The sequence below is a fragment of the Lissotriton helveticus genome, chromosome 9 (genome assembly GCF_964261635.1).
Source record: "Lissotriton helveticus chromosome 9, aLisHel1.1, whole genome shotgun sequence".
Classification (NCBI taxonomy): Eukaryota; Metazoa; Chordata; class Amphibia; order Caudata; family Salamandridae; genus Lissotriton; species Lissotriton helveticus.
In genome coordinates, this window is record NC_136070.1 from 1,076,160,009 (window position 1) to 1,076,185,548 (window position 25,540).

Below are 25,540 nucleotides of genomic sequence, written 5' to 3' on the forward strand. Positions count from 1 at the left end.
TTGAAAGTTTCAACTTATGGCAGCCAAGTTTACCAGGTCCATGAGTGATGTGCTGTTCCAGTTCATGTTTTTTACTCCATTGAATTCTAAGACTTGTAGTCTTGTTTTATTATGGGGTAAACAGAAGTACAAGTTCCAAAATTCAAAGAAGGAAACGTGGACTATCCGAGTAGATCACAAACTGACCTGGGAAATTGGCAGGGCTGCCAACAATCCCAGTGGCCATCCTGCTGGCACACAGGGGTCACAGACATGGCAGCAGACCAAACGAGATCAGCGCTACTGGGTAGCATTCCGCAACTTCATGGTAGTCTAGAGTTTGCAGACTTCTGAAAGAGAGTGACGGCTCTCTCGCAACAGCAGTTCCGACAAGACTGGGTGTCTCACAATATGCTCACTTAGAAACACTTATCGGCATCCCCACTGGGCCTCGCTTCACCCAGGCTCTCTCTTCCTCCTCAAACGATCTGCAAATCTTGGCAGGCAGGCTTCAATACACTTTTCTCCTCCTCACAGGGTTCACTGATCTTGACAGGCAGGCTGCCTGTGTTCCAGGCAAATGGCAAATGTTCTTGGCTCCTGTGTGACAGCCCCTGACCTAGATGGGAGATTGACAAAGCAGTTGACAATCCTAGTTCTAGCGCATGAAGTTTTGGCAATTTTCCCTCTCCTGATGATAGTGCTGTTCAACAAAGTATGGGGTAGATGCTCCCACATTTATTGTCCAAACCCAGACACATATGTGATTTAGTGTCGCATATTTGAAATTCCTGCTGGGGCTGTCAGCTCTTTTGAAGTGATCTCTTCTCTGAAGTGACCTAAAACACAGGCCAAAGGAGTACTAATATCATACCCGACTGGTGGGGGGAAGGGGGTAAACAGAGAGACGGAGATAGAGAGATGTCTGCCTCCAGGTTATCTACCATGAATAGTCACACATGTGCAACACCACGCTCACGCAAGTATCCTGTATTGTCCCAGCACACGTACTGTCTATCGCTGCACACAAAACATGCAGGCCAAGTGGTATAGCCACAGAACTTTACACGAGTGGGCCTCTAGGTCCCCCCACTCATGTGACACAGATTTAAAGACCTGTTCACATTACTGATTTTAATGAACACAAAATGTCACTTAACTCCTGGAAGGGGCAGCAGACCCCTACTTTCAAGAGGGTAGCGCTTGGCGCACCCCTCTTAGTCTGAACAGACTGTTTTACAGTGAGACAAGCCTAGATCATGGTACACAAACATGATCTGTGTTCAAGCATGACCAAAAATCAGTAGCAGGAATCTAGATATCTTTTGTAGCTGGAGCACTCGGGGCATGAGGGCACCTCAGTCACCATGCAGGTGACCTTTCCATTCCAGCAGTGTTTTGCAAGCTTCAGCTTCCTTTTGGCAAATAGGAGGCTCAAGCAATGCTTGGGGTAGATGCAACAAAAAATAAACTCATTGTTAGTCTAGGTCTTCCTGTAGGAGTATTTATGGTGTTTAATTTGGTATTGGTTTTATTTAAGCATGAATGTTAATGTGATGGTTTTTATGATCTTGAGCGATCAAAATAAACTAGTTAATTCAGTAAATAATAAATATGTATAGTAACTTTAAGCAGAGACAGGGACCCTACACAACTAATTCCATAGTGAGGTTCATAAAAATCCAGCAATGCTTCAGAAATAGTGCACCACAACTACTTCACAAGAAATGGATCTGTCAAACATGGCAGAGGTCATGCACAGTACCAATGAACAAAATTCTTACTTCAGAAAATCTGATTTCAATGAAACAGTACATAATATGAAATACAATCTAACAATCACCAACAACAAACGCAATTACTCAAAAAAATAAAATGTAGAACCAAATGTAACCATTAAATCACTCTGATCTATTGTCCTATTGATCCCCAGAATAATGGTGGCCCAATTGAGAGACACTGCTGCACATCCACGCAGCATGCACACTGGTGGGGGAACTCAGGCACACTAAAGACAAGCCCACCTGTGCATGGCCTCTCCCAGATCGCACCCGGCGCCACAATCTGAGCCTGTAGTCTGCCTGCCACACGAATAAATGTCTCTTTCCAATTCTACCTCACTAGTTTAATAGCCCCACCTTGTTCTGTTTCTCTACATGCACTTTTACTGTTGAGACTCCCTACTGAAAAATTTCGAATTAATCCTGGACCTCCAGACCAGATTAACGTCCTTTTTAAAACATTCTTTCGAAATTGCTGACCTGAATTCAGACACAAAAGTTGATGTTGCCTTTTTACTGAAAAATGGCTTAAGGAGGCTTCTGCTCCAAATATCACCCTTGAAATATATGATGGATTCTTCATAATTCATCTAGACCACTTTATCTACAGGGATGAAGACATTGATGTTATTTGCTCCAACCTTGTGTGTTCAGTTCTGACTTTAGCTGATCTCTGATGCAGAAGGTGCAACCTTTCACCTCCACTCCCAGTTTCTCCCTGTCTGGAGCTCTTTTTCTTCATCCACCTGGCTACGATGCAATCTTTTGTTAGCCGTCCAATGGCCAATTGCCCCATTTTTCTCAGGTACTCAAATTTCATAGTGCTGGATGATTTTAATATCCATGCTGGGGACACTGTCTGTGGCCCTCAGGGATGCTTTACTTGTATTTTGGCTATCAGATTGAAAATTGAATAAAAAGATCAAAGTCTTAACCTTCTAGAACTTGTGTCTGGCTTCGCTTTGGGAAAATGAATGAGAATACTCAAACTTGTGATTAATGTTGTACAATGTTTATTACCTTAAAACATATGTAAAACTGTTTTACTTGAAGGGTGCGGAGCCACAACCTTGTGTATGCTTTACTTGCATTAAAGCTCACTCAACTGGTCTTGCATTTCACGCATGTGGGAGGGCATACCCTCAACCTAGTTTCATTCAATTTATCACTGTTGCAAGACTCCTTCACTCTACCGTCCCCATGGTCAGATCTCTTTCTTGAATACGTCCCCTTTGTCAATCTACAATACTGTCTGTCATTGTCAGTGCTTTGCTTACAGCAGCCCTAGACAAAATCACTTCCTTTAGAGTTAGAAGAGTACATAGGCAAATACATTCTGCGCTTTGGTTCTTAGGCTCTCTAAAACATACCAAACACATGTAAAGCACTGGAAAGGAAACGGAATTAAACTATGACATGGAAGTTAAAGCTACTTATAAAGCTGAAATCCAAAAACAGTCTCATTAGGGTAACTCAATAAGAATACTTCTCCTGTAAAAGCGAAAAAATTAGTACCATCAAATATTTTCTCGGACTAGATTTCTGTCATTTTCCCATTGCCCGAATGCCAAATATTAGCGATGATCTTGCCATGTCTTTCATGATATAATATCCAGATTTTTCAGAGCAATCTTTTCAACGCCCTCCTTGCCTTTTGTCTCACATCCCGCTCTCTCTCTCTCTCTCTCATTCGTTGGAACCTTGCTTCTTAAGTTTAATGCGACTGCCATGTGCAAGTCAGAAGTTACCATTCTACATCATAAATCTTGATCCTATTTTAATTGAACATTCAACACCTCTTAACTACCACTGCTCCACAGACTTAGAAAAAGGTACAGGTCATCCATCCCTTGTTAAAGTAACACTCTGCAGACCCAGATGTTTTTAGCCAAGTACAAGCTTCTCAATCAGGTTTTAGACCACCACGTCATAAGGTAACAGCTCTACGAGTTGCATTAGAGCACATCAAAATATCCTTGACCAAGGCAGCTTGACAACCTTAGTGCTCTTTGATCTCTCAGCATCATTCAATAGTGTCTCACACCACATTGCTACAAAGACTGAACTAGAGGTCTGTGGCCTGGAACTTAGTTAACAGCACTATTGGATGAAAGACAGCTGTCTTACACAGAGTTCTGAAAAAACTGATCCTGATATTTCGCTCCCTTAACTTCACTCGGTCTCATTCTTAGTGGAAATCTGGACTGAATTCGTCTCCGCCCCAGCTTCTGTTGCAAAGAACCATGGGATCAAATTCAACACTTATCTTTTCTTTAACCACCAAACCCAAGTTGTTTGCAGCCTAGTACTTCACTCTTCTGCCTTCCCTATAAAAAGCTTGGGCTATTCTCCACGTTGATAGGTTGAGTGCGCTACTGGGGGTGTAGGCGCATCCCTGCGGGTGGGCACACTTGCGTGGTTCGTTGTGACATACAACTGACTCCAATAAAGTTCATGAATAAAGTTTCTATGTTTTATTCAGATGTTCATCGCATGGAGTTGAGAAAAATGACTAACGATATACTATGAACTTTGATTCATGAAAATTAATGAATTCAAAAATGAACATCTGAATAAAACATAGAAACTTTATTCGTGAACTTTATTGGAGTCAGTTGTATGTCACAACGAACCACGCAAGTGTGCCCACCCGCAGGGATGCGCCTACACCCCCAGTAGCGCACTCAACCTATCAACAGTTTTGACGCATTAGGACAGTTGCGCCACCTGCTGGAGCACCTTTATCTTTTATGAAATACCCTTAACTGTCTACTCAAACCATCATTTAAAAATAAGCTGTGCGCCGCGCCAACACTCTTGTTTTGAATTCGCTGTTCTCCACGTTGACACTCACAAAACTATTGTTCATGTGCTTATTACAGCAAGGCTAATCTACACCAACTTCCTTTACTTAGGACTTGCCACAGATCTCACCAACTGCCTTCAGTTAGTGCAAAAAGAGGAGGCCAGGTTCATTCACAACATTTCCTGTCTGCTGTCAATCTCCAAATACTTAAGAGGTCTTCACCGGCTTCCTGTTCAGGAGAAATAAGCCTTAGTAATAACCCAAAGACCACGCCACAAGAAGAGAAAGGCCTACTTGGATTGGATTCGCCCTAACTGCCCAACACGTAATCTAAGATTCTCATCTGTAAACCTCACAAAACCGCTACATTTCTTAGTGCGAGAAAATATGGATGCACTTTTGTCCTTCTCTCTGCAAAACTCCGGAACAAAAGTCCATCTGTTTCATGCCAGCTGCCTTCATAAGAAGTTAAAAGCCTGGCTACTCCACGTTGCCTAATGCCTGAACCAACAATTCCGGTTTCCACAGACATCACCTGGTCTTGAAGCACTGGGACAACCTTTGACTGTTCAAACTTTGCAACGCTTCCCATTCATTAATTCAAGCATTTATCTCTTCATTCATTCAGACCCTTTGTTCACTCGCCGAAATATGTTAGAAAAGGACACTGCCCAGGATTGGGAAAGCTAAACCGCTGATTCATAGCAAATAATAATTATCGCCTACGTTAGTCCAAAAAGAACCAAAATCATTCAAAGACATCAAACGCAAAATGAGGGCTGCAGATTTCCACTCATTTCCTCTATACTACACTAAATTCAGGGTACAATAAAAAGCAAGTCCTTCTTCTTTGACATCCCAGAAGCGAGCATTGTAAGGCTCTTTCACCTTGCATACAAAAAATAAGCATTGGCAAATCAAATAGGTTTTGTTAATGCAACTGCTGTGTAGCATGGCAAAAAGTTAACAGAAAAAATGTGCTAGGACACGGCCAGCACTGACCAAGAGTTGGGATTATTATCTGCCTTCACCCCCCCCAAAAAAAAGTTTTCATGGTCAAACGACATTAACACCTGGGCAGCAAACCAACGACAAATGAAAATAAGCATTTATGCATCGATCTCTTTTTTTTAATGTGGCACAAAAGGTGATCTAAAGGCGGAGGGGTCCTGGGCAAAACACAAATTAGGCAATAATAACAATAATAAATGGTGGTATCTTCAAAGAAAATTCCACCATATAGTCAATGAATAATACAGTGTTTAGCCAACATCCTACTGAATAGAGTTTCTGGCTCCAAATGCTAGCTGAGACAAAAAGACCAAAGGGTTTGCCTAGAAAGCAGCTGCGCAGGCTGCTGCACAGCTTGAATTTATGTTGCAGATCGGCTGCTGAAGAACCCCACTGGGCTCTGGGTGACGCAGTCTTCTCTTCTCATTCTCCTTGAGGTTCCAAGTGTGACTAGCCGGGATTGCACACAGAGGGCGGTTTCATTTTGAGATCCAGATAGGGTGTTTTTTGCATAGTGTACCCTAGAGGATTTACTTCACTGCATCCCCTCATTTTCCTCCACTCTAAGCTTTCAGGTGCAGCCACTGCAGATAAATAGATACAATTACATTGTGCAGGCACTCATCAAGTACCCTAGTATGCCAAATTAAGGCTGTTCCTCCTCGAAACACTGTGGGTTACAGGCCCTTTCCCCACCTTATGTGGGGCAAAGGTAGTAGAAGCCAGAGGTTGCAGGTGCGGGGGAAGGAAATTGGTAAGGAGGGCTATTTGCTGGCAAGTAGTGAATAAGATTGGAGGCAGGTTCAAAGTTTTCTCTGGGAAAGAATACAATTAAATTATGAGCAGGGCAAGTAAGTGGATTTTGCAGCATATTCTTACTTTTCTTTTTCATGTTTTGGATACCTTTCTATTATTGAACTACATTTTTAGACCTCTGACTTGCATACATTTTTGGTAACAGGGATGCTATCACCTAAGGGAAGCTACTTAAAATTTCCAAACGGCTCAAATAAAGGACGAAAAGACTACTATACCCACGTTATCCGAAGAGGATAAACACTGATCATCACATACCAGTGGCCCGACCCTTCCTTACTGAATCAAGAATGCATCCTAATGTACCTTCCCTCATCACAGTTATCGAGCTAAAACATGACAAACATTGTAAAAGAAGCTTCTTACTGGAGAATTATCAGGGGACCAGGAAATGAAGAGCCATTCGAAACCCTGCGCATTCTGGGTGTCCAATCGGTACAGTATGTAGCAAGGCTGAGTCTCATCTAGTAGCGGCAGAACATTGGAATCGTAATCCCGGTCCCATGACCCAGATAGTTCTTTGTAGGCTCCCAATACCAACTGCTCTGCAAAAGATAACAAAAAAAACAAATTAATTTCCAGTAAATCTTCTCACTTTATGACAAGAAAAGTGCTATTCAATAGCCAGCATAGATGTTCAATGTACAGCAAGACTACTCTTTCCAAGATATCCTATCCCAGCAACAGTAAATCGCTTAGATGACTAATACAATCAGAATCTGGTCTAGTCATTTGATGAAGGAATAAATCTAGCTAAAGGTCAACAAAATTAAGACGTCAAGCAGAAACTTCAAATTACTAACTTGGGGCCTAAATCTGGACCCTTTCCTTGCTCAAGAAAACAAAAAATAACAAAAACGTGATTTCAGGGGTTGACATCAGTGACAAACACTCTGAGTACTGAGCTGTTGCCAATGCCGGTTTAGTGGTTTTATTCTTTCTAGCATCAAGGTAATTGTGCCTGGAAACAACGCACTGTGCACATTCTAAACATTCTCGCAAGGCTACTGACTACACTGAAAAGTCGAAAGCTCTTCAGTGTAAAACAATGGTCAAGTCCATCATGGACAGGGCTAAAAGTCGAGTTTAATGCCACTCCATTATGCACTGTCCAGGTGAACAGTTTTTATATACAACACATTTCGAAATTGTCAAGTTTAACCTACACAAAACCACAATTCCGCATTTGACAGCAAATACCTTCAAGCATTGGGGCCAGTCAGAATTCTATAAAGCATTATGTTACCCATTAAATTAACGTTTTTTTAAATACAAAATGTTATTGATTACTGTAGACTGATTTCCCTGGAGACTGATTTACAAGCTGATCCCTTCAAGTAAACCTAGTTGCACCCCACTGTAGCGGTTTTGGTATAAGCTTACTTACTAACAGTTTCTGGATTAGGGATGACGGGTTGCTTTTTTTCAATTTATCATATGGATGGCAGACAAGGTCACAGCAACAGACACTATCAATTGACCAGTTGACCACACTGAGTAATTCCAATGCTGAAAAGTCAAAGGTCTTCAATTCTTGGGTCAGAGTGGTCAATGGTCTTTCCTTCAGAGTTGGTCTACATTTAGACACAAGACATTTGCTCCCTCTAACCAATCACCCTGACCCTTTCAAAGAGATCTCCAAATACAGCAAATGCAGCAAACCTAACTGCAGTGGCACACAGTTCATCATAGAAGAAGCTGGTAAGAAAGTAAAAGAAAATGCTCACAGCTTTGGAAGAAACTGCAAGTGGGGCTGCTCTGAAGTTGAGTGGGCCAAAGAAGGAAATCAGAAGAGTATGGTACTTCCCCAATATATGTCCCCCTCAGCAATTTCAAAGCTAAAAACTGCATGTTGGATGAGCATTTCAAAATGGTACACCACACTATTTCTTTCAGACAGTGAACTTCAATATTTGTATTTGGTTTTAGTACTTCTCTTGAAATGAATACTATTCAAAACAGTGCTTCAATGGCTAAAAATCAGTGTCTCACAGGGACCCTTTGCCACCTGTCCAATAAATCCTTTAAGATCCTTGACCATTAGTCGCCTCATGTTCGCCCAGCATTCAATGCCTCTGGCCCCTGCACATTACTCAGAACATTCTGCACATACTGTGGTTAGATCACTACTAAATCAATAAAAAGGACCCTAACTTAGGAGACTAGGACAACGTTAACACATTTCAGAACCAGATATGCTCTTCAAGAAGATTCAATCATTTGTGGACTCTGCTGTATTAGAATCACACTGATCCTCAGCCAGGGTGACATATATACGGAGTCTGTTTCAGTTGAACTTGCTGTAGATTTTAGAATTGGGGAGAATGCCAGCTATTGGAAATCTTCATCTTTTGGAGCCATTCGTAACTTTGAAGACCACACAATCCTTTAAGCCCGCCTCCATAAAACTGGCAAGGAAACTGCTGTTGCTCAACCACAGTATGCTGCATTCCTGCAACTTATTTCCATTACTGTCTACCCCTGAACGGAGGAGTCGCTCAAGGGTTAACCCTTATGCCTTTATTTGTTTTTATATATACATCTTTAGAATCAGCCACAGACTATAATTATTAAGGCTGAAGTGATGATCTGTAATGTTTGAGTTGATGTCACCCACTTCTTGCTAAAATCCAAAGGCTTAGAAAAGACACCAGGATCTGTATCCAGAATACTGATAGTCAGATATAAGGCAATTACTTTAAACATAACCCTAACAAAACTGAGTTAAAAATGTGATGTATGCATCAGGCGAACCTTGATGGGCTTGGATCATATTGATGGCATGGAGAGAATATCACTGCAAAGCTAAATTAAAGCAAAGAGCAAGCAGCCCGAAATGTGGCTTTGAAGATTATGGATATTAGAGCACTTGGGTTGAGTAAAGGGACCTTTAAATACAGTTTGAAGTTTCTCAAGAACTGATCTGTAGATTACTTCTTCCTATTTTTTTTTAATGCCCCAAACTTTAAAAAGGTGAGTAAAAAAGACTAATTTTAAAGTGCAAGGGCAGATGGAGGTGGGAAGGTGTGAGAGGGAGAGATTTAAGTGAAGTAGGGGGAGAAGCATGGACAGGTGGAGAGAGGGAGGGTAAAGATTAAAGGCCTAGTTAGCAAAGCAAGAAATTAGTTGGGTTTGTTATATGGGCTGGGAGAAATGTGTAGATTGGGCGGGAGTGGGCATGGATGATGATCCTAGTTCATAGGACAAAATTGAGGGGGGAATCCCTTTACAATTCTATAAAATCACTCCTGATTCATAAATCACCGTTCTTGAAACAGAATTCCCCCTTAAATCTCACAGATGTAGAAATACCATTCACTAATGTTGGTCCAGAAAATAAACACCTATTCATCGCAACTAGTCTTCAATCCCACTAAAAACATTCAGATGCCCTTCTTTATAATAAACCACATCCCTCACATGCTTTCAGTCGATGAGGTCTTTGTGACATTTTAACTCACCAGGAGACATGCCAGAGAGCGTAAAACTCCACACTGGTCTCAGTCCTCAATTAGACACGCCCCCCCCCCTTTCTTGGATAATTAGCCAGGCCAGAACAACTTCCATCTAACGTAAGGACTCTTGTTAAGACACCTGGCTTGATAGACATCTCGACATACCACCTCTCCAACAATCCACTGTTGTCAGAGGCCAGGGTAGTGGACAGTAAACTGTCCCGGGTGTATTGAATTGAACCTATTGCAATAAGTGCTAGAAAAGGCTTCCACCAAGAATCATCTAAAACTAACCTAACAGCAGCAAGGTGCTCCATGACTCACAACTACTGCATCAAAACAACACCAGTAGATGCACACTTTCCATAACTTACAAATCAGCAGCTCACCCTATTCATCATCTGGTAATAGTCTACCATCATGGCTCAAACCACGATGTACCTTAACAACGGGGTCCTAACCATGAATGAGTCTTTAAAAAGAGGCACGCAAAGTAACTATCTGCGTTGTACCGTCATACAACCCCCTTTCAGGAGCCCCGCTGGGTCCATTGTCTGGTAATGAGTCCTTCCATCCCTAAACTGTGTGTCACACCTCACCACCTGGGAGTGGCATGGAGCCCAAAGAATTGGGGAGCGGGTGGAAGTGTGGGCAATTATCTCTGGTAACCAGCCAAGGAAAAATTATTAACAAGCCATTTGTTTTGCATTGTCATAACATACAATTTAAAAACATTTCCACATGCACTGCAAAGTACAGTTGTTTGTAGTGTGTACTTAACTGCTGCTACTACCGAAAAGCAGTTGTGCATCATTTATATGAACTGCAGATTGGAAACTGCTCTCAGTAAACTATCCAGGGAGGAGCCTGTTCAAACTGTAAACCACACCTTGAGGGGTTAAACGATACGAAAAAGTATTGCATTTGGATAATGGCTAATGGCACATGAAGAACACATTACTCTAGGGTACCAGACAGATTGGAGTTTGAGATTGGTGGCTTTTTAAAAATGTTTAGCCCCTTTTACTTTCGCAACATCTCTTTCAATCCATGAAACACTGGCCAAGGTTCAATCAAAATGGAATTTTTGTTAGTTTACAGTTTTCCGATTTTCAATGGGAAGTAATGTTGGGAAAGCAGGTCCGGCCTTTGGGAACCAAAACCGGCCCTGGCAAAGTGCCCGGACCACCCTCCCCTGCGGGGGTTACGGGTGCCGCCGAGCTCTTTGCCAGGGCCGGTTTTCTGCCGATTTTGCAGCTATGCTGCAAAAACGGCCCTGTAACAAAACCGGCCCCCACCCGTGCGGCGCACCGGGGGATTGCCCGGTGCCCGCTACGGCCAGTCCGGGCCTGGATTTCATAGCCATCTAATATTGACATATTTGTGCTTTTTTGGATGTGTTGATGCACGCCTTTGAGGATCTCTTCCTGTTGTCAGGGCCTTTAATCAGTTAGAGGCAAGAGTTTGGAATCTTTTGCATTCTATTTCAACTATTCATGGTAATGAGGGAAGCCCTCTAGTCATTCTGCATTCTTGTAGGAGTAGTCCACCGCTGGCTAGTATGTAGACTTTGTGCTGATGGACAGTGTACTATAGATTTAAAGTGATGAAGTTATTCCAAAAGTGACTTCTTATATTTGCTATTTGCACAATTTCTATCTTTCTCTGATAGCTACATTGATTTCCTAGTACTTGCCATCTTCACCTAACTAAATGGTTTCAGGTTACAGATTCCTCCTCTCACAAATAAATTCACACGGATCTTGCTCTAAAGATGAATGATTCAAAACATTTACACATCTTCTGATCAAGTAGAATGCGCTTTTAATGTGTCCACACACACAGAATACAACGTCAATGGAAGGTTACTTAGCGGGACTGATTTCTTGAACTCACTGTACCGAAGATAGTCAAATGTGTGACAGTCAGAACTCGTTTTCAACACATGCACAAGGTATGTTTGTACATCATTAAAGTCCCATTCTTTTTCTGTCCAAGCTTTGTTCCAATTTTGCTTTTAGTGTCATCACCCGTAAGAATATGTGCTCTGATAAGAATACTTGGCATCTCTAGGTCAAGTTTCTTGTACAGAATATTAAGCGGGATTAAGTGTCTTTTCTCGCCTGTTCCATAACGTATCCATAACTCTGACAATCCTTGACTTATGAACATTGCAACAAATTAAGTAGCACAATAATAGCTGCGTCATTTGGCGGTACAATGACTTGATTGGAACCATTTTGAACAACCCATTCAACATGTGGCACAACACAAAGGTCAGCTTCCTCCGATTTTCTGTTAATTTTTTAAACAATATGGCCCAAACCTTTTGAATCTATTTCTGCAGGCATCAACTCCTCATTGACAATCATTCCACTTGCAATAATTGGAAATTTTGTGTTCACTGAAGCATCAGCAATGCTTTGGCGTGTTAACATTTCCAAGTTCATCTTGTTCAATGTTTATGACCAGAATTTATCATGTTGCTCAGGTAAAGGTGTCGAATTGTTATTGCAGGCAAGGTCTAATTGTTCCACTTGTAAACATTAGTCTGATTCTGTCACCTTCTTTGACAGACAGTTCGAGATATCTGTCAAAGACAATGTGCATTTCTTGCAAGGTGCACACGGACTTTGACACCTGTAGAACAGTCTAAATGACCTCTACTTAATTGTGCATGGATGAAATCTTAACCGTTCGCAATTGTGACATAGTCCACAACAGCAGTTTTCATTTGGGACATCTTTTCGATTTAAATTTTTAGGTGACCATTTTCTTTGCTAGCTCTTGTACGAGTTTGTGCTTCACTGTTTGGTTGCAACATCTTCATCAAATAATGAGTTTGTTGGAATCATGCGAAAGAATGTCCTTGATAAATTCATCCCTTTCTTTTGCTACATCCATCTCTTTATGTGCTTGCGAAAGTTGTTTTTTGTAAACTGTTTTGTAGTGGCTGGTTAAACTAAACTGTTACTATGGAAATGAAAGCGTATAAGTTTACCTTTAATGATTATGTCAAACAGCGTTTTCTATTTCAATACAATTCTCCTGCTTCAGTTCTGTATATAGTTTTGATTCTCGTTCCAGGATATCTAGTAGACGTGTCTTTATATCGTTATCCACATATTGTTATTTCAAAGGGGTTTCCTTGCTGCTGCATGAAACGAAGAAGGTTGTCAACCTGTTTATTAAAATGTTCTCCTCTCCCACAAGTTCATGGGGAGGAACAGTTTCACAATGGTCCATTTATTTTGAGTTTTCACATTCTTTGACAAACTCTAAAAACTTTGTTTTCATATTTTCTGATTTTGAAGGGAGTGTATTGAACATTGCCTGACTTTACATTATGTCTTTTGAATGAAGTGCACCCTGTGCCCTGTTCACTTCTGAGATAAGATATAGCCTCACATATGATGAGCATACCTTGTAACAAATAAACAGAATGAGCTCCGCTCAATTCTGACTGGACAGTTTTGCTTCCACAGATTTCAGTCTCAATAAGTGCATTGTGTATACCACATCTGCGGAGATAATTTTTTACACACCGCAACGCACCTTTTGTCATGTGGAAAAACCCATAATTGGATAAAGATTATCAAATTCCACTGGATTGCTCCTAAAAATGTCAGCTATAATATGGAAAACACATTTATCGCAGAAAATTGGCAGGATACGCTGGTCTTCAAGCTAAGCATGCACATTTAAAAAATATTTTAGACTGTGTATACTTTTACACCGTTTGCGACTGGCGATGGTATTACTGGTAAAAACCCAATTTTTTTCAGTGGGACGGTATTCTGGAAGATTAGGGTATGAATTCCAGCCTACAGAGGAACTGGCTTTTCTTCATCCTTCAGTCCGCACTGAATATCCGATATGATAAATTCAGTTAAATCAGTTTTGCGGACCACACCATCAGGTAGAAGGATCCATGTCCTTAGCCATTTTTAATCTTTCTGGTAGGCTGGGACGTGTTGATACCTTGTAGTGATTTTGCCCATGTTGGCAGGGAAGTTGGGTTATAAGTCTGCAGCTTTGTGTATGCCTAGAGCGGACACAGCTTGTTTTCCTGCAGCTTATACATTGGTACAGTCTTGAAAAAGCATCACAGCAATATCATATGTACTGAATGTTCCAGACAAAGAAGAGCAAACTCCAAAATGAAAATTATCTAGAGCAGCAATTGTAAATCCTTTCCTGGTAAAGTGACATGGAAGTGGTGTGCTGTCGGAGTCAGAAGATCTTACAGCATGAGCCTCAAACAGGTTCCTGCTCCGTATTAGGCCATTATACCTTTTTGAGACACCAAATGTATTCATTGAGATGGGATGGAGCGAGAACACGATATTACCTTTGAACAAAGTCCGGATTATGTGCAGTAAATGACAAACTGTCTGTGAAAGGGTACAACTTTCTATTGTAATGATGACATTAGTTGGGTTTTTGTAGAAGTAAGTTTCATTTTACTGGTTGAAATTGCTGAGAACCGATTGCTATATCATAAAGGGGCAAATTAGGATCTAGATCAGGGTATGGTATGTTGATATGTGCGAATACATACGACACAATTGCGTTTATTTCTTTCATATCCATGATAAGAGGATAGACTCCGACATTAGAATGTAATGGGATTTCTTCGTCTCCTTGACAAATGTTTGTAATACTGTGCACCTACTGATCGATAATGATACTGTTAATAACTTCTTTGCCTTCTTGAAAATAAAGTTTAAAAAAAAAAAAAAAAATTTATTCATTGAAGCTCTCTACTTTTAAACTTGTCGTAGATTGCATGAGCAGTCAATGTGTAGTGGAGTTTTCTTTTTGCCACGATGCAATTCATAAAACCTGATTTGGAAAAGAGTACATTTTCACAGCATAAGCCTGTCTATTCACAGGATTGCCTTCCACTCCTTCGCTTATATCTTCGAAGCCATTATCATTGTGGTCGGCTTCTGTTCCGAACTCAGGAACTTTCGTTTATAACAATGTTGCTTTGCTGATATTAAACAATAATGCAAAAAATGGTAAAACAAAATCAAGCATTCTAGTTGACTCCCATGATTTGCAGGAACTTTTGGGCAACACTAAATGTGTCATTAAATCCAAAATCGAAATCTTTCAGGACATTTCTTAAAACTGTTTCTGCTGATTTTACTGAATCCTGTGATCTTATTTTGGCAGCAAGAACTTGAGGAGTCCAATCAGCTGAGAACATAAGTGGCTCATTCTTTTTGTTAGACTGACAATAAGTAATACGGTCATTGCAAATTCCCCCCCGAAAAATCATAATTTCATTATTATGGATCAATACAGTTTCATCAACGTTGACCATTATTTCTCGGCTCTCACTAAGTGGGAACCCGTGACCAGCACTCAATGGTGGCTTTAAAATTTCATTTGCGGATGACTTGCGGTTAATTATGGAAAATGTAAACTGTGCTATTACTTAACCTGGATGGATGTGTGTCTGCTTTGGTGTAATGGATAATTTACAATCTGTTGTATGCTCAATAAAAAGAAATTAACAAAAAAAACTTAATTTGCTTTTTCAAGAGGTGCAAACTAATTTGAAGGCTGGCGGTACATTGCTGCAGGGAGCTCTTTGTACATTCATATTTTCAAATGTGTGCACGCATCCAGTTTGGGTGGGAATACAAATCCGCTTCAAATACTATTGAGATCAACTACTCTACTTAAAACTTCATCTTGGAAGAAACTAGATGCACATAAAAACATGTTTGCCCTTTGAAACTGTCTCACGATGACCGAGACGATTTTTTCGTTTCTACCTTCACAGAATCCGGTCGGGATTAGTTTACCTTCATTTCACGAAGCAACCACACAGAGGACACGCTAAGATATGCATTTGGAATGAACCCCACGTTGTTGCTTACAAGATCGATTTACCCGATTTTTTGAAGAGTTTGAGCCCCTGAAGAAGGGCCTAGTGCCCGAAATGCATTGGGCAAATGAACATAAAATTTCCAAAAATGTTTGGATGTGATTTCAACATTATAAACAAACGAAAATATTTAAGAAAAAAGACAAACAACGATTTTTGAATAAAACTTTATTTGTTGAAACGAAACTACAATCATTTGACAACTTTCATTTCATTGTGTGCGTTTGGGGTCGTTACCCTCGATTAGGATAACGCTACAGACTTGCCCTTTGAAACTCACATACTCTGTACTTTGTTCTTTCATTCGTCAATGCCTTTGGCCCTTGTTCTGGCTAAACCGCAGAAAACACATTTAAGATCCTCTGCTTTCTGATCAGTTGTTGGATGTGGGCGAGGGGTAGCCATCGATCTTCTAAGTGGATAGGCATTTAGTATGGTGGTCGTCACTTTCTCAGAAGACTTAGATTCTTGTTGTGACTCACTGGTTTCTGCTATTTATTGACAATTTTTGTTCCAGACATTTTTCCATTGTATACTACTTGTAGCACTTGTTATTACAGGGATCAAATATTTGATCCTCTTCACCCATCAGTTTCAATCTTTTGTGAACTTCGTATTGCCGTATTTCTGCAGCATCTCAAACTTTCTTCTGTCCAGCCGCAGTTCAATTCCATTTCAATTCAGCTTTGTTAAAAAGTACAACCATTAAAGCATTCTAAGAACAGTTATCACATGAGAAGTCAGATAGCCAATACCGTTAAATAACACATTTATGTGAAAAGAAGTTATTTTAAAAACAATTCCTAAATCAATTAACATGGTACGTCGATTATACAGTACATAGGATAAGTTACGGTCCAAAATCTCGTGGGAGTCTTGATGGAAATCAATAGGAATTACTAGGTTGGTTTACAAATATTAGCAAATAAACAATTTTTAATTAATATCGGTAAGGCATATGAGTATTTATTGTAAAGTGCGTCTGTGTATGCTAGGTCCTATATTTTTTTCATACATTAGGGCCTCAAGATGTGAACTGTCTTTTCTTATTTTGATGGCCATTTGTATAAAAAAAAAAAAACTACTGCATTGCATACTTTTTCATTTTCTAAACTATGAATGTAGTTAAAAGCAGATTTATAAAAATACAATTTACTGTCAAATAAAGGTCATAAAACACACTTCCGAATATCTCTATAAAAATTACAAAAATGCCATGTTTATTGCAGTGATTTTCCTTCACAGGGCCAATTCGGAAGGTTTCGGTTCCGTTTACCCATAATAGGAAATGCAATCAAATAATATAGAGTACCCATTCTCAACCTCAAGAGATAAAACCTGTGTTGTAGATTTGTTACCCGCAGGAAGTATTGTTGCGTAGCTAAAACAAACTGTGCTTCAAAACTGAATTTAATCATCTGTTTTGAGCTCGCGGTTAGATCTCTTAATGTTTTGCTTGCTCCTAGAAGCCCTAATTTTAGGCCCCTTTTACTATGGTGTTGGATATCCATACGGTCTTTAAAATCAGCATTCACATCACACTCATTTAAAAGTTTATGAATTTACTGCAAACAAGGGATCTTTTTGCAATGAATGAAGGCAAAGCAGTCCATTATAATTTCTTAGGTAAACTTAGTACCATCCTTGCTCTAGATCTCCAGCCAAACAGTAAGAGCTGCTGTACTAATAGGAGGCCAGATGTAGGAAGCCAAATAGCGACTGCAAATGCCGAAATTCGCAGAATTTCAGCCTTTGCGATCACAATTTGGTTTTGAGCAATGTAGGCAAGATTAAACCTACTCGCAAAATAAGGAATTGCACAAATTGCGAATCCTTAAAGGCAATGTAAGCAGCACAAAAGAAAGTGCACTTTAGCCTGAAGGAGTGACTAATTACCACCAACTTCAAGTTGGTGGTAATTAGCGATTTCCTTTTAAAAAAAACAAAAAAACAAAAAACCTTTTTTTTTTTTTTTTTTTTTAAAGTGCCATGTGGTAGACATTAATGCCCATAGGGCATGTGTGTGCGCCACATGTGCACACATGCACATTTTAGGGGTGCAACAGGGTGTCCTTTTAGAACCCTTGCACCCCTGAAATTGTGCCCAGAATTTGCGAATGCCTCTTTGTTACTCGCAAATTGCAGGCGCAAATCCTATTCATTCCTATGGGCCTCTTGGCCCACAGGAATGAATAGGATGGTATTCCTTGATTGCGAATCTCAATTTGTGATTCGCAATTAAGGAATATTAAGGAATCGCAAATATTTTTGCGATTCCTACCTACATTAAATTCTGCGAGTCCTTAATTGCAATTTGGTAAAAAACGCTATTAAGGACTCGCAAAATTGAATTTACCTACATCTGGCCCATAGTCACTAATGTAGGATACTGACAATTCCTTATTAACAATATATGAAGGGGTTGAATTGGGACCTGCTAATAGCCGCCTTAAAAATATATTTTCCTGAGTCTGTCATAAAGTATGATTAGCGATCCCCAAAATTTCTGGACTGTAACAAGTTCCTGTAGGACACTTAGGGTCAGATGTAGAGGCCATTTACCGATCGGTGACCGGTAAATGGGTATTTGGGATGTGGGGGCCATTTTTACAGATTCGGTAAATTTACTGAAATCGGTAAATTTACCGATTCTGTAAAATACCGAATCGGTATTTTTACCGATTCGGTAACGGCCAGATGTAGGTGGGACTAAAGCCTTACAGATTCGGTATTTTACCACCCAATCCAATTGGGTGGTAAAATACCGAATCCAGGTGTGCATGCACATGTGTGCATGCACACCTAGCCATGTGACAGACAGACATGCCCTTAGGGCATGTCTGTGTGCCACATAGCACACATGCCCGTCTTTGGTGTGCTAGAGGGTGACAAAGTGACACCCCCCGCACCCTTGCTGAAATCGGTAAATACCGATTCGGTATTGGGAATCAATGGGCATTACCGAATCGGTATTTACAGAATCGGTAAATACCGAATCTTAACGATTCTGTATTTACCGATTCTGAAACACCTACATACCCCCCCTCTATTTTACCACTTCTTAAATACCGAATCGGTAAAATTCGGTATTTAAGAAGTGGTAAAATAGAATTACCTACATCTAGCCCTTAGTCCTATACAGAGTCAGGATTTCCCTAATTGGCTTATTCCCCATTTGTTTGACAATCTGAAGAGGGCTTCAATTTTCTGTAGAAATTTTAATTTGCAAAGATCAGTGTGTGCTCACCAATGCCCTTCAGAAGTGAAAAGTTAACCCAAGTACGAGAAATAAAGTGCTTTTGCAAATTTGCACACCTCCAACGTGATGTTTTCTACTTTTTGATTTCCCATTACCACATGTCATGGTAAAAGAAAATTTAAGATTACGTTTTATATCCTTTTCATTCATAAAGTTAGCAAAGTTTTCGATTAAGCATTGGAGCCCATTTGCTGTTCTGGATAACAGGACTGCGCCATCCACAAAGAAGAGGACCGGGGTGACGCGATTACCAACTCTAGGGGCATCAGCATTCAGCTTTTGTAGGAGTTTGTCAACATCATTCTTATATAGGGAAAATAAATGCAGAGCAACGACGCAACCTTACCTTATTCATATATTTGTGATAGGCAAGTGATAATATCAGTTGGGGTACCAATCTCAGTTAGGGTCTGCCATAGTTTTGCATGATTAACTAAATCAAATGCACTTGTTAGGTATACAAAACATAGGTGCAGATGGCCTTCTTTAGAAAGCGCATATTTCCCAATCAGCAATTCGAGGTTGACGCACTGCTCGATGGTCCCTATATCCTTTCTGAATCCGTACTGGGTTTCAGAAAGGGCTCGGTTGTCACTTACCCAAGTTTCTAATCTCTCTAGGATAATTCTTCCAATCAATTTTGATGTTGAATCAAGTAGGGATATAGGGCGGTAGCATTTTGCACCGCCTCTATCGCCCCTTCTTGAAAATTGGGACAATAACACTTTCTATCCAAGTTACAGGCAGTATGCCTCCTGCTGTCGCCTTGCAGACTCTTAATAAAATCAGGGACCAGAAATCTACATCAGCCTTGAAGATGTCAATAGGTATTCCGTCGGGTCAGGCGCCTTCCCATTCGCACTTCTATCTAGGGCATTTTTTATTCCATCCAGAGTAATTGCAGCCAAATTGGGGGTATCTACGCCTATAACATTTTTATCATCAGTCTTCTAGCTGTAGAGTAGGCGAACCGCTTTGGGGAAGCGCGAGTCAATGGCCAATTGAGTAGCCAACCTTTTTCCCGCCGCCTCTATCTTTTTTACTTTTCTTATCTGGCGGCGGGGCATCCCCAGTAACCTGTGTATTTGCTCCTTTATGGGGGGTATGCATGACCAGAGATTCTGGTGAGAGGTGCCCTCTAATGTAAGGCAGGTCTGAGGAGAAGGCCTTATACTTTTTAATAAACCCTTGGTACGACTACCCTGGCCTTAACAGGGTCCTTAAAGACATCTTCTGTGGATTTCAACATACCGTTGGGCAGGGGTAGGTATTGTGTAGAACGCTGGGTGTGGGAGAGCCTTTTTACCAGGAACTCCTCCTCCTCTTCGTCGATGGTATGCAAGTCTACTCTGTGAAAGGTGGCACCCTGTGAATAACCGAATGATACAAGGTGGCATCACCCACAGGGCAAGGCTTGGCTGTGTGGAGGATCATCCTGGAGCTCTGGGTCATACAGGGCATCATAATGGTCCATCGGATCTAGGGGTCTACCTTCTCCCTATAATGGATGAGGGGACCAATGTGGTCAGGATGGCTGTGGGGACCAATGTGGTCAGGATGGCAGTGGGGACCTCTGTGGTGGATGGGGGCAAGAAATTTGGGTGGTGGAGAGGGGACCTTGAGCGGAGGAGGAGGAAGAGGATAAGAGCGTAGAGGGTAGAGGCCTAGTGCCCCTATGTTGATGCTTCTTTAGCTTAGAAGGTGGTTGTAAGCTGCACCTTAAAGGTAAGCTTCCTTTTGCAAGGAAGAGTGTCCTGCACCTTTGGCAATGGTTTGGCATAACTCTTGCCCATTTGCAAGTGGATGATCAGCCTCTTCTGCCTACTGTCCAACTGCTCCTGGAGGCCCTGCAGAATGGGGGCACTGAGATCCACTGAGCAAATAGACGAATGCACCGTGAATGGTCGACTCAGCGGGGACATCTGTTTCAGCTTCATACTCAAAGTTAGTCTCGAAGTTGAATGGTGCTTCAGCTCCAAAGAGCCCAGCTGTGCTAGCACAGAGGAACTAAAAGATGCAGAGGAATGCTGGGTCTTAACCCTTTCGATGCGCCCATCGGCCAGCGGCCGTCGGGAGCACTATCTCCATAGTGCTGCGCACGTCCGTTGGCCGACGCGGATCCGCCCACTCAATTAAACCGCCGCACTGCGGCAAAATTGCTGCCGCGGTTAAGCAGCTGTTTCAGTGCCAGGGTCCGAAGGCGATGACTACTCCTGAGCCTTATTTCCATGGCAAACAGGGCAGAGAAGCTGTTTTGCCTGTGGTGGGCTCAATGCCCGACTCTCTAAGGAACAGAGGTCGGCCAGTTGTCCTTGGGGATGAAAACACAGTCTACATATTGGGGTGTTGGCCCAGTGAGGGTGGCTGGTCTTCGGCCTCAGAGCCCAAAGAAAAGCTTGACCCGTGCTGGTTGCATGGCAGACATGGAGGCACCCGTTTCCTCTGCAGCGTCTTCACCAAAGTTGTTGGGAGTGTCCTCCTCTTGTCACTGCACCATCTTGTGGCGAGCCGGTCGTCGATTGCATCGGTACTGGCCGATCTTCCTGGACCTGAACATGAGGCACGATGGGCCAGAGGTCTCGTTATGCTCCGGCAACAAGCAGAGGTTACAGACCAAATGATATTGACACAAGTACTTCAAGCTCACAATGGGTGAGGCCGGAACAAGGCAGAGATCCCTGGTGTGCAACCAACAGAACAAGGATAGAACCTGCTAAAATGCTATTCTTTCTTGCAAATGGGAGTGGAAGGACAGAAAGATGAGAAACCTCATGCGACAGACTCTGAGCATTAGCAACACACATCCAAACCCAAAGACAGACGAAAACAATTTAACAAAGAAGCCTATGTCCATGCACATTACCAGTCATAGGAGGAGTCACTATACCTTGTGACTCAAAAGACTTATTCAATCTATTGTTCGAATGAGAAGCTGTCTGTGGTTCTGTTGCAAGATACTCTTGCAGGCTTGTGTATTGTTACGAGTAGTCCTACTTTAAAAAAAAATAAAAGTGGTGAAACAATGTATATCCAGAGATGAGAATCTGTTCATTTTGTTCTATACAGGAGGTTTTAGTTACAATTCCAAGAGGTTCCACTGATAATGTCAAAGAGACTGAACTTGAATCAGTTTCATACTGTATGAAAAAAAATGTTTTAGCCTTATAGTCCTGTGTATCTATATGTGATGCACGTGCTTAACATTTATAGTTTAGCGTATAGTAAAACGTCATCCATCATGGTGAGTTGTGAATGTTCAAGAAATCTGCAGAGTGTCTTTTATTGTGAGAATGTAGTCGATGTTAGCCCGTGCGAGTCCAAGAATATGAGATTTTATAAAGAACAATCAGATTCCAATGTCAATTAACCTTTTGGGTTCCATCATAGAAAGACAGATTATCCAGTAGATCTCCCTTTGTATGGCAGGATCCTGATAATGATCCCTGGCCGCTCCTCGACTCCTGGCTAAGTGTGGAATTGCTCCTTGGACCTCTGTGGAGAGGACCGGCATGAGGAGTGAATAGGTACCACCTCAGTGGTCACATAATTGGTCTGTGTCTTGGAACATTTATGTTTTTGCAAGATCTCAGGTTCCAGAGGTCTTGTAAGAACACACCACTCGGGAGCCATCTTGGGTGTGAAAAGTTATTTAACCCCACTCATGGCCCAAGCTTTTCATATAGACTGCATCACAGGAGGATTTCCTGGCATTCGGCTGATATGCGATTCTTGAGAAATGCGTTGGTGTTTAATCTGAATCTGTATCCATAAACAATCCACATCTTCCCTAATTGAATTCAGACCATTTGAGGTTAGTGCCATTTTGCTTACTTAACTAGAAAAACGCACATCAGAAGTAACTCCCTAATTCTAGACTAAAGAAAAACAAGGAATCTTAAAAATTAAGAGTGCATGAAATCCGACAGTCAAACTAAGGGCAAAAGTTGACAATTGTTTTTTATTTTCAGGTTGTACCATTGATAGACAGGTATATGCGAAGACTGGCATTTTTTTTAAAAAGAGGCCGAGGCAACAATAAAAAAAAAAATCAAACTGAAGAAAGCAGAGAGAACAAGTCAACCCTTTTAAAGCTCCTTAAGGAGGATAAATCAACCTTAAAAGAATACTATGAAACTTTTTCTTTAACCTGATGTGTGGTATACGATGAAATTATTATGACTAGCAGAAACCGTGTGTGAATGATTGACATGCATTTTGCTTAATACATTGGTTTTATGCTGTAGACAACTGCGCTTCTTGTGGAGTCCAAATCCATATGACGCTCATGAGAACTTGTCTAGTAAACATATATGGATAAGTCCCGAAGAAGAAAGAGAAAACAGAGCAAAGTTCTTTTAGCGGTGGGTACCAGTTCTTTGGGCAAGGTGGACTAATGTATGGATGCACTCAACATGGTGATATAGCCTGGAGTTCTCATGCAGTTTTTGAAACTTATCCGAACACAAAGCTCTACAAAAACACGCTTCCAAATCCAAGTTCCACTTCCCCCTCAACTTTATCTTTCATTCGCCTGGTGCAATTATAAATTAGGGAAATTAGATTGGAGGATGTGAGAGAGAATCTGTGTATTACTTCGAGGCACTTTGGCTCATCACTGAGGATAGTGGCTCTGCCTTTCTAAATCGGTCAACGTGATAGTTGCTTGCTGTCAACTCCCGGGTTCATAGGGGGAAATTTTTCCATAACCTGGAATCTTAACTGGTTTATGTTATAACATTTTTCTTTCAAGTGTGTTGTCACTCCTGATCTTTGGTTTCCTGTTCTAATGTTGCTCTCCTGTTGTGCAAGTAATTTTTGTTTCCTTTCTGTTTACCTGATTCATGGCCTGCTACAATGGCATTTCACAAAGCAAACTCAGAAAGCGTTGACCCTTTGTTTTATGTTTGCCCTGTTCTTTAATTATGTTCTAGAAGAACTTTCATTATTATATTCTAGGATCTGCAACTGAGGCATGGAAGTGTGCAACAGAATTAAGGCGATTTTCTTTAATGGGTTCACTTCTGATGTGTGTCAACATGGGTGAACCTCATAGAGTATCTCTATATCTGACTACACAGTTTTCCAATGTTTCCTTATAACTGTTATGCTATGTCTGCTGTGAAAACGTTGTGATAAACACTGCCCTCATGGGTTTTCCTATTTGTTTTAAATATCAGAAGGTAATTTATATATATTGGATCAATTCTTGCCTCTGCTTGGTCTACGATGCCAGGGGAGCATCCTCTTCCATTTATTTGTTTCCTTATCTTATGTTTTTCCCTACTGAAGACATCAGGTGTGTTGGTGGCATGCTTTGATTTAACTTGTAGGAAAAACAGTGAGATTCTGTTTTAAAGACCAGGTATAAAAGTGACTAATGTAAAACATGGCTACATTTCGTGAGTTTAGTATACATGTTAGTTTGCTATGCAAATGGCCTGTGTGCGATCCTCAAAAGCGAAAATTCAATCATTTCTGTATTTAATTTTTGTGCAAACGTGATTCTGGGGGGGGCTCTATTTAGTTTTTATACGTTTAATATTAAATTCATTGTATTCTTGATCCAAATTAGCAACAGGTAATCAACTGTTCATGACCCTTGGAGTGTCTGTTGTGCTGTTCAAATCTGTACATAAACATATTGGCATAAGACATGGCTCATAGTAAACCACAGAAGCACTTGTGAGTTGGAGGTAAAAGTTATTATCAATGCGGAGAAAGTTGTGGTGTAGAGAGAAATGTTTTAATTCCAAGATAACTGCTAGATTTTGCATGGCTTCTTGAGTATGTTTATTTAGAAAGGCCCACTCGACTGCTTCAAAGCCACTGGGACATTGAAGTACACAGGGAGTTAAAATTCACAGAGAAGAAAATATATTCCGAAGAGTCTTGTAGTTCAGTGGCTGTAATTTGCCGAGGAAATCCCCCGAGTCCTCATAATAGTAGGGCATGGTTTTTTTGACCAGTTGCGGCAAAAAAATATTCAGATATTATCTCTGTCTCTGCTGTGGTTGCTCGGACTGTGCTAGGGATGCCTGCTCTGCCATTTCACAGACCTCTCTAGGTTGTGTGGATTTTGTATTTGTTATTTAGTAGAGGAATCGCTATTTCTCGATTATGTTCTTTGCTGTGGCCTGTGGACTCTGCCATTTTGCTTCTGAACCACTAGAGACATCTGTGGATTGCTACTATCCCCACTTTTTTCTCCTTTTAGTATAACCTGCTGCCCACATGTATACCTTGCTGTTTTTGTAATCAGGAGTCTCTTGAATCTGTTTATTTTTCTTCCTTTGATATCTTTGGTGTATAATTCTATTAATTTATTGACCAATTCCAACTCCCTTTGCCAGTCCTATCCTGTAACTAGTGTTTGGGAAGTTGACTTCTTTCTTGTATTTGAATTCCCAGCTGCTTAAGTATCCCGAATATTTCTTCAATAATGAGACATATTACGCCAATAAATAACTTTATTTACAAAGGCATAACAGTTGCCTCAAACGGTTTGCTCTTCTTCACAGAGATGGGTTTAGG

General features: G+C 40.9%; 1 protein-coding gene across 2 annotated transcripts in view; it reads right to left on the bottom strand.

The window, feature by feature from the left end:
• TWF2 (twinfilin actin binding protein 2) overlaps positions 1-25,540 on the bottom strand; it is a 266,779-nt gene that overhangs the window by 164,361 nt on the left and 76,878 nt on the right. For both annotated transcript variants that reach the window (XM_078661460.1, XM_078661461.1), the window contains exon 3: positions 6,760-6,938. In XM_078661460.1, coding sequence (XP_078517586.1) covers positions 6,760-6,938 — 179 coding nt within the window. The remainder of the gene's footprint in view (positions 1-6,759; positions 6,939-25,540) is intronic.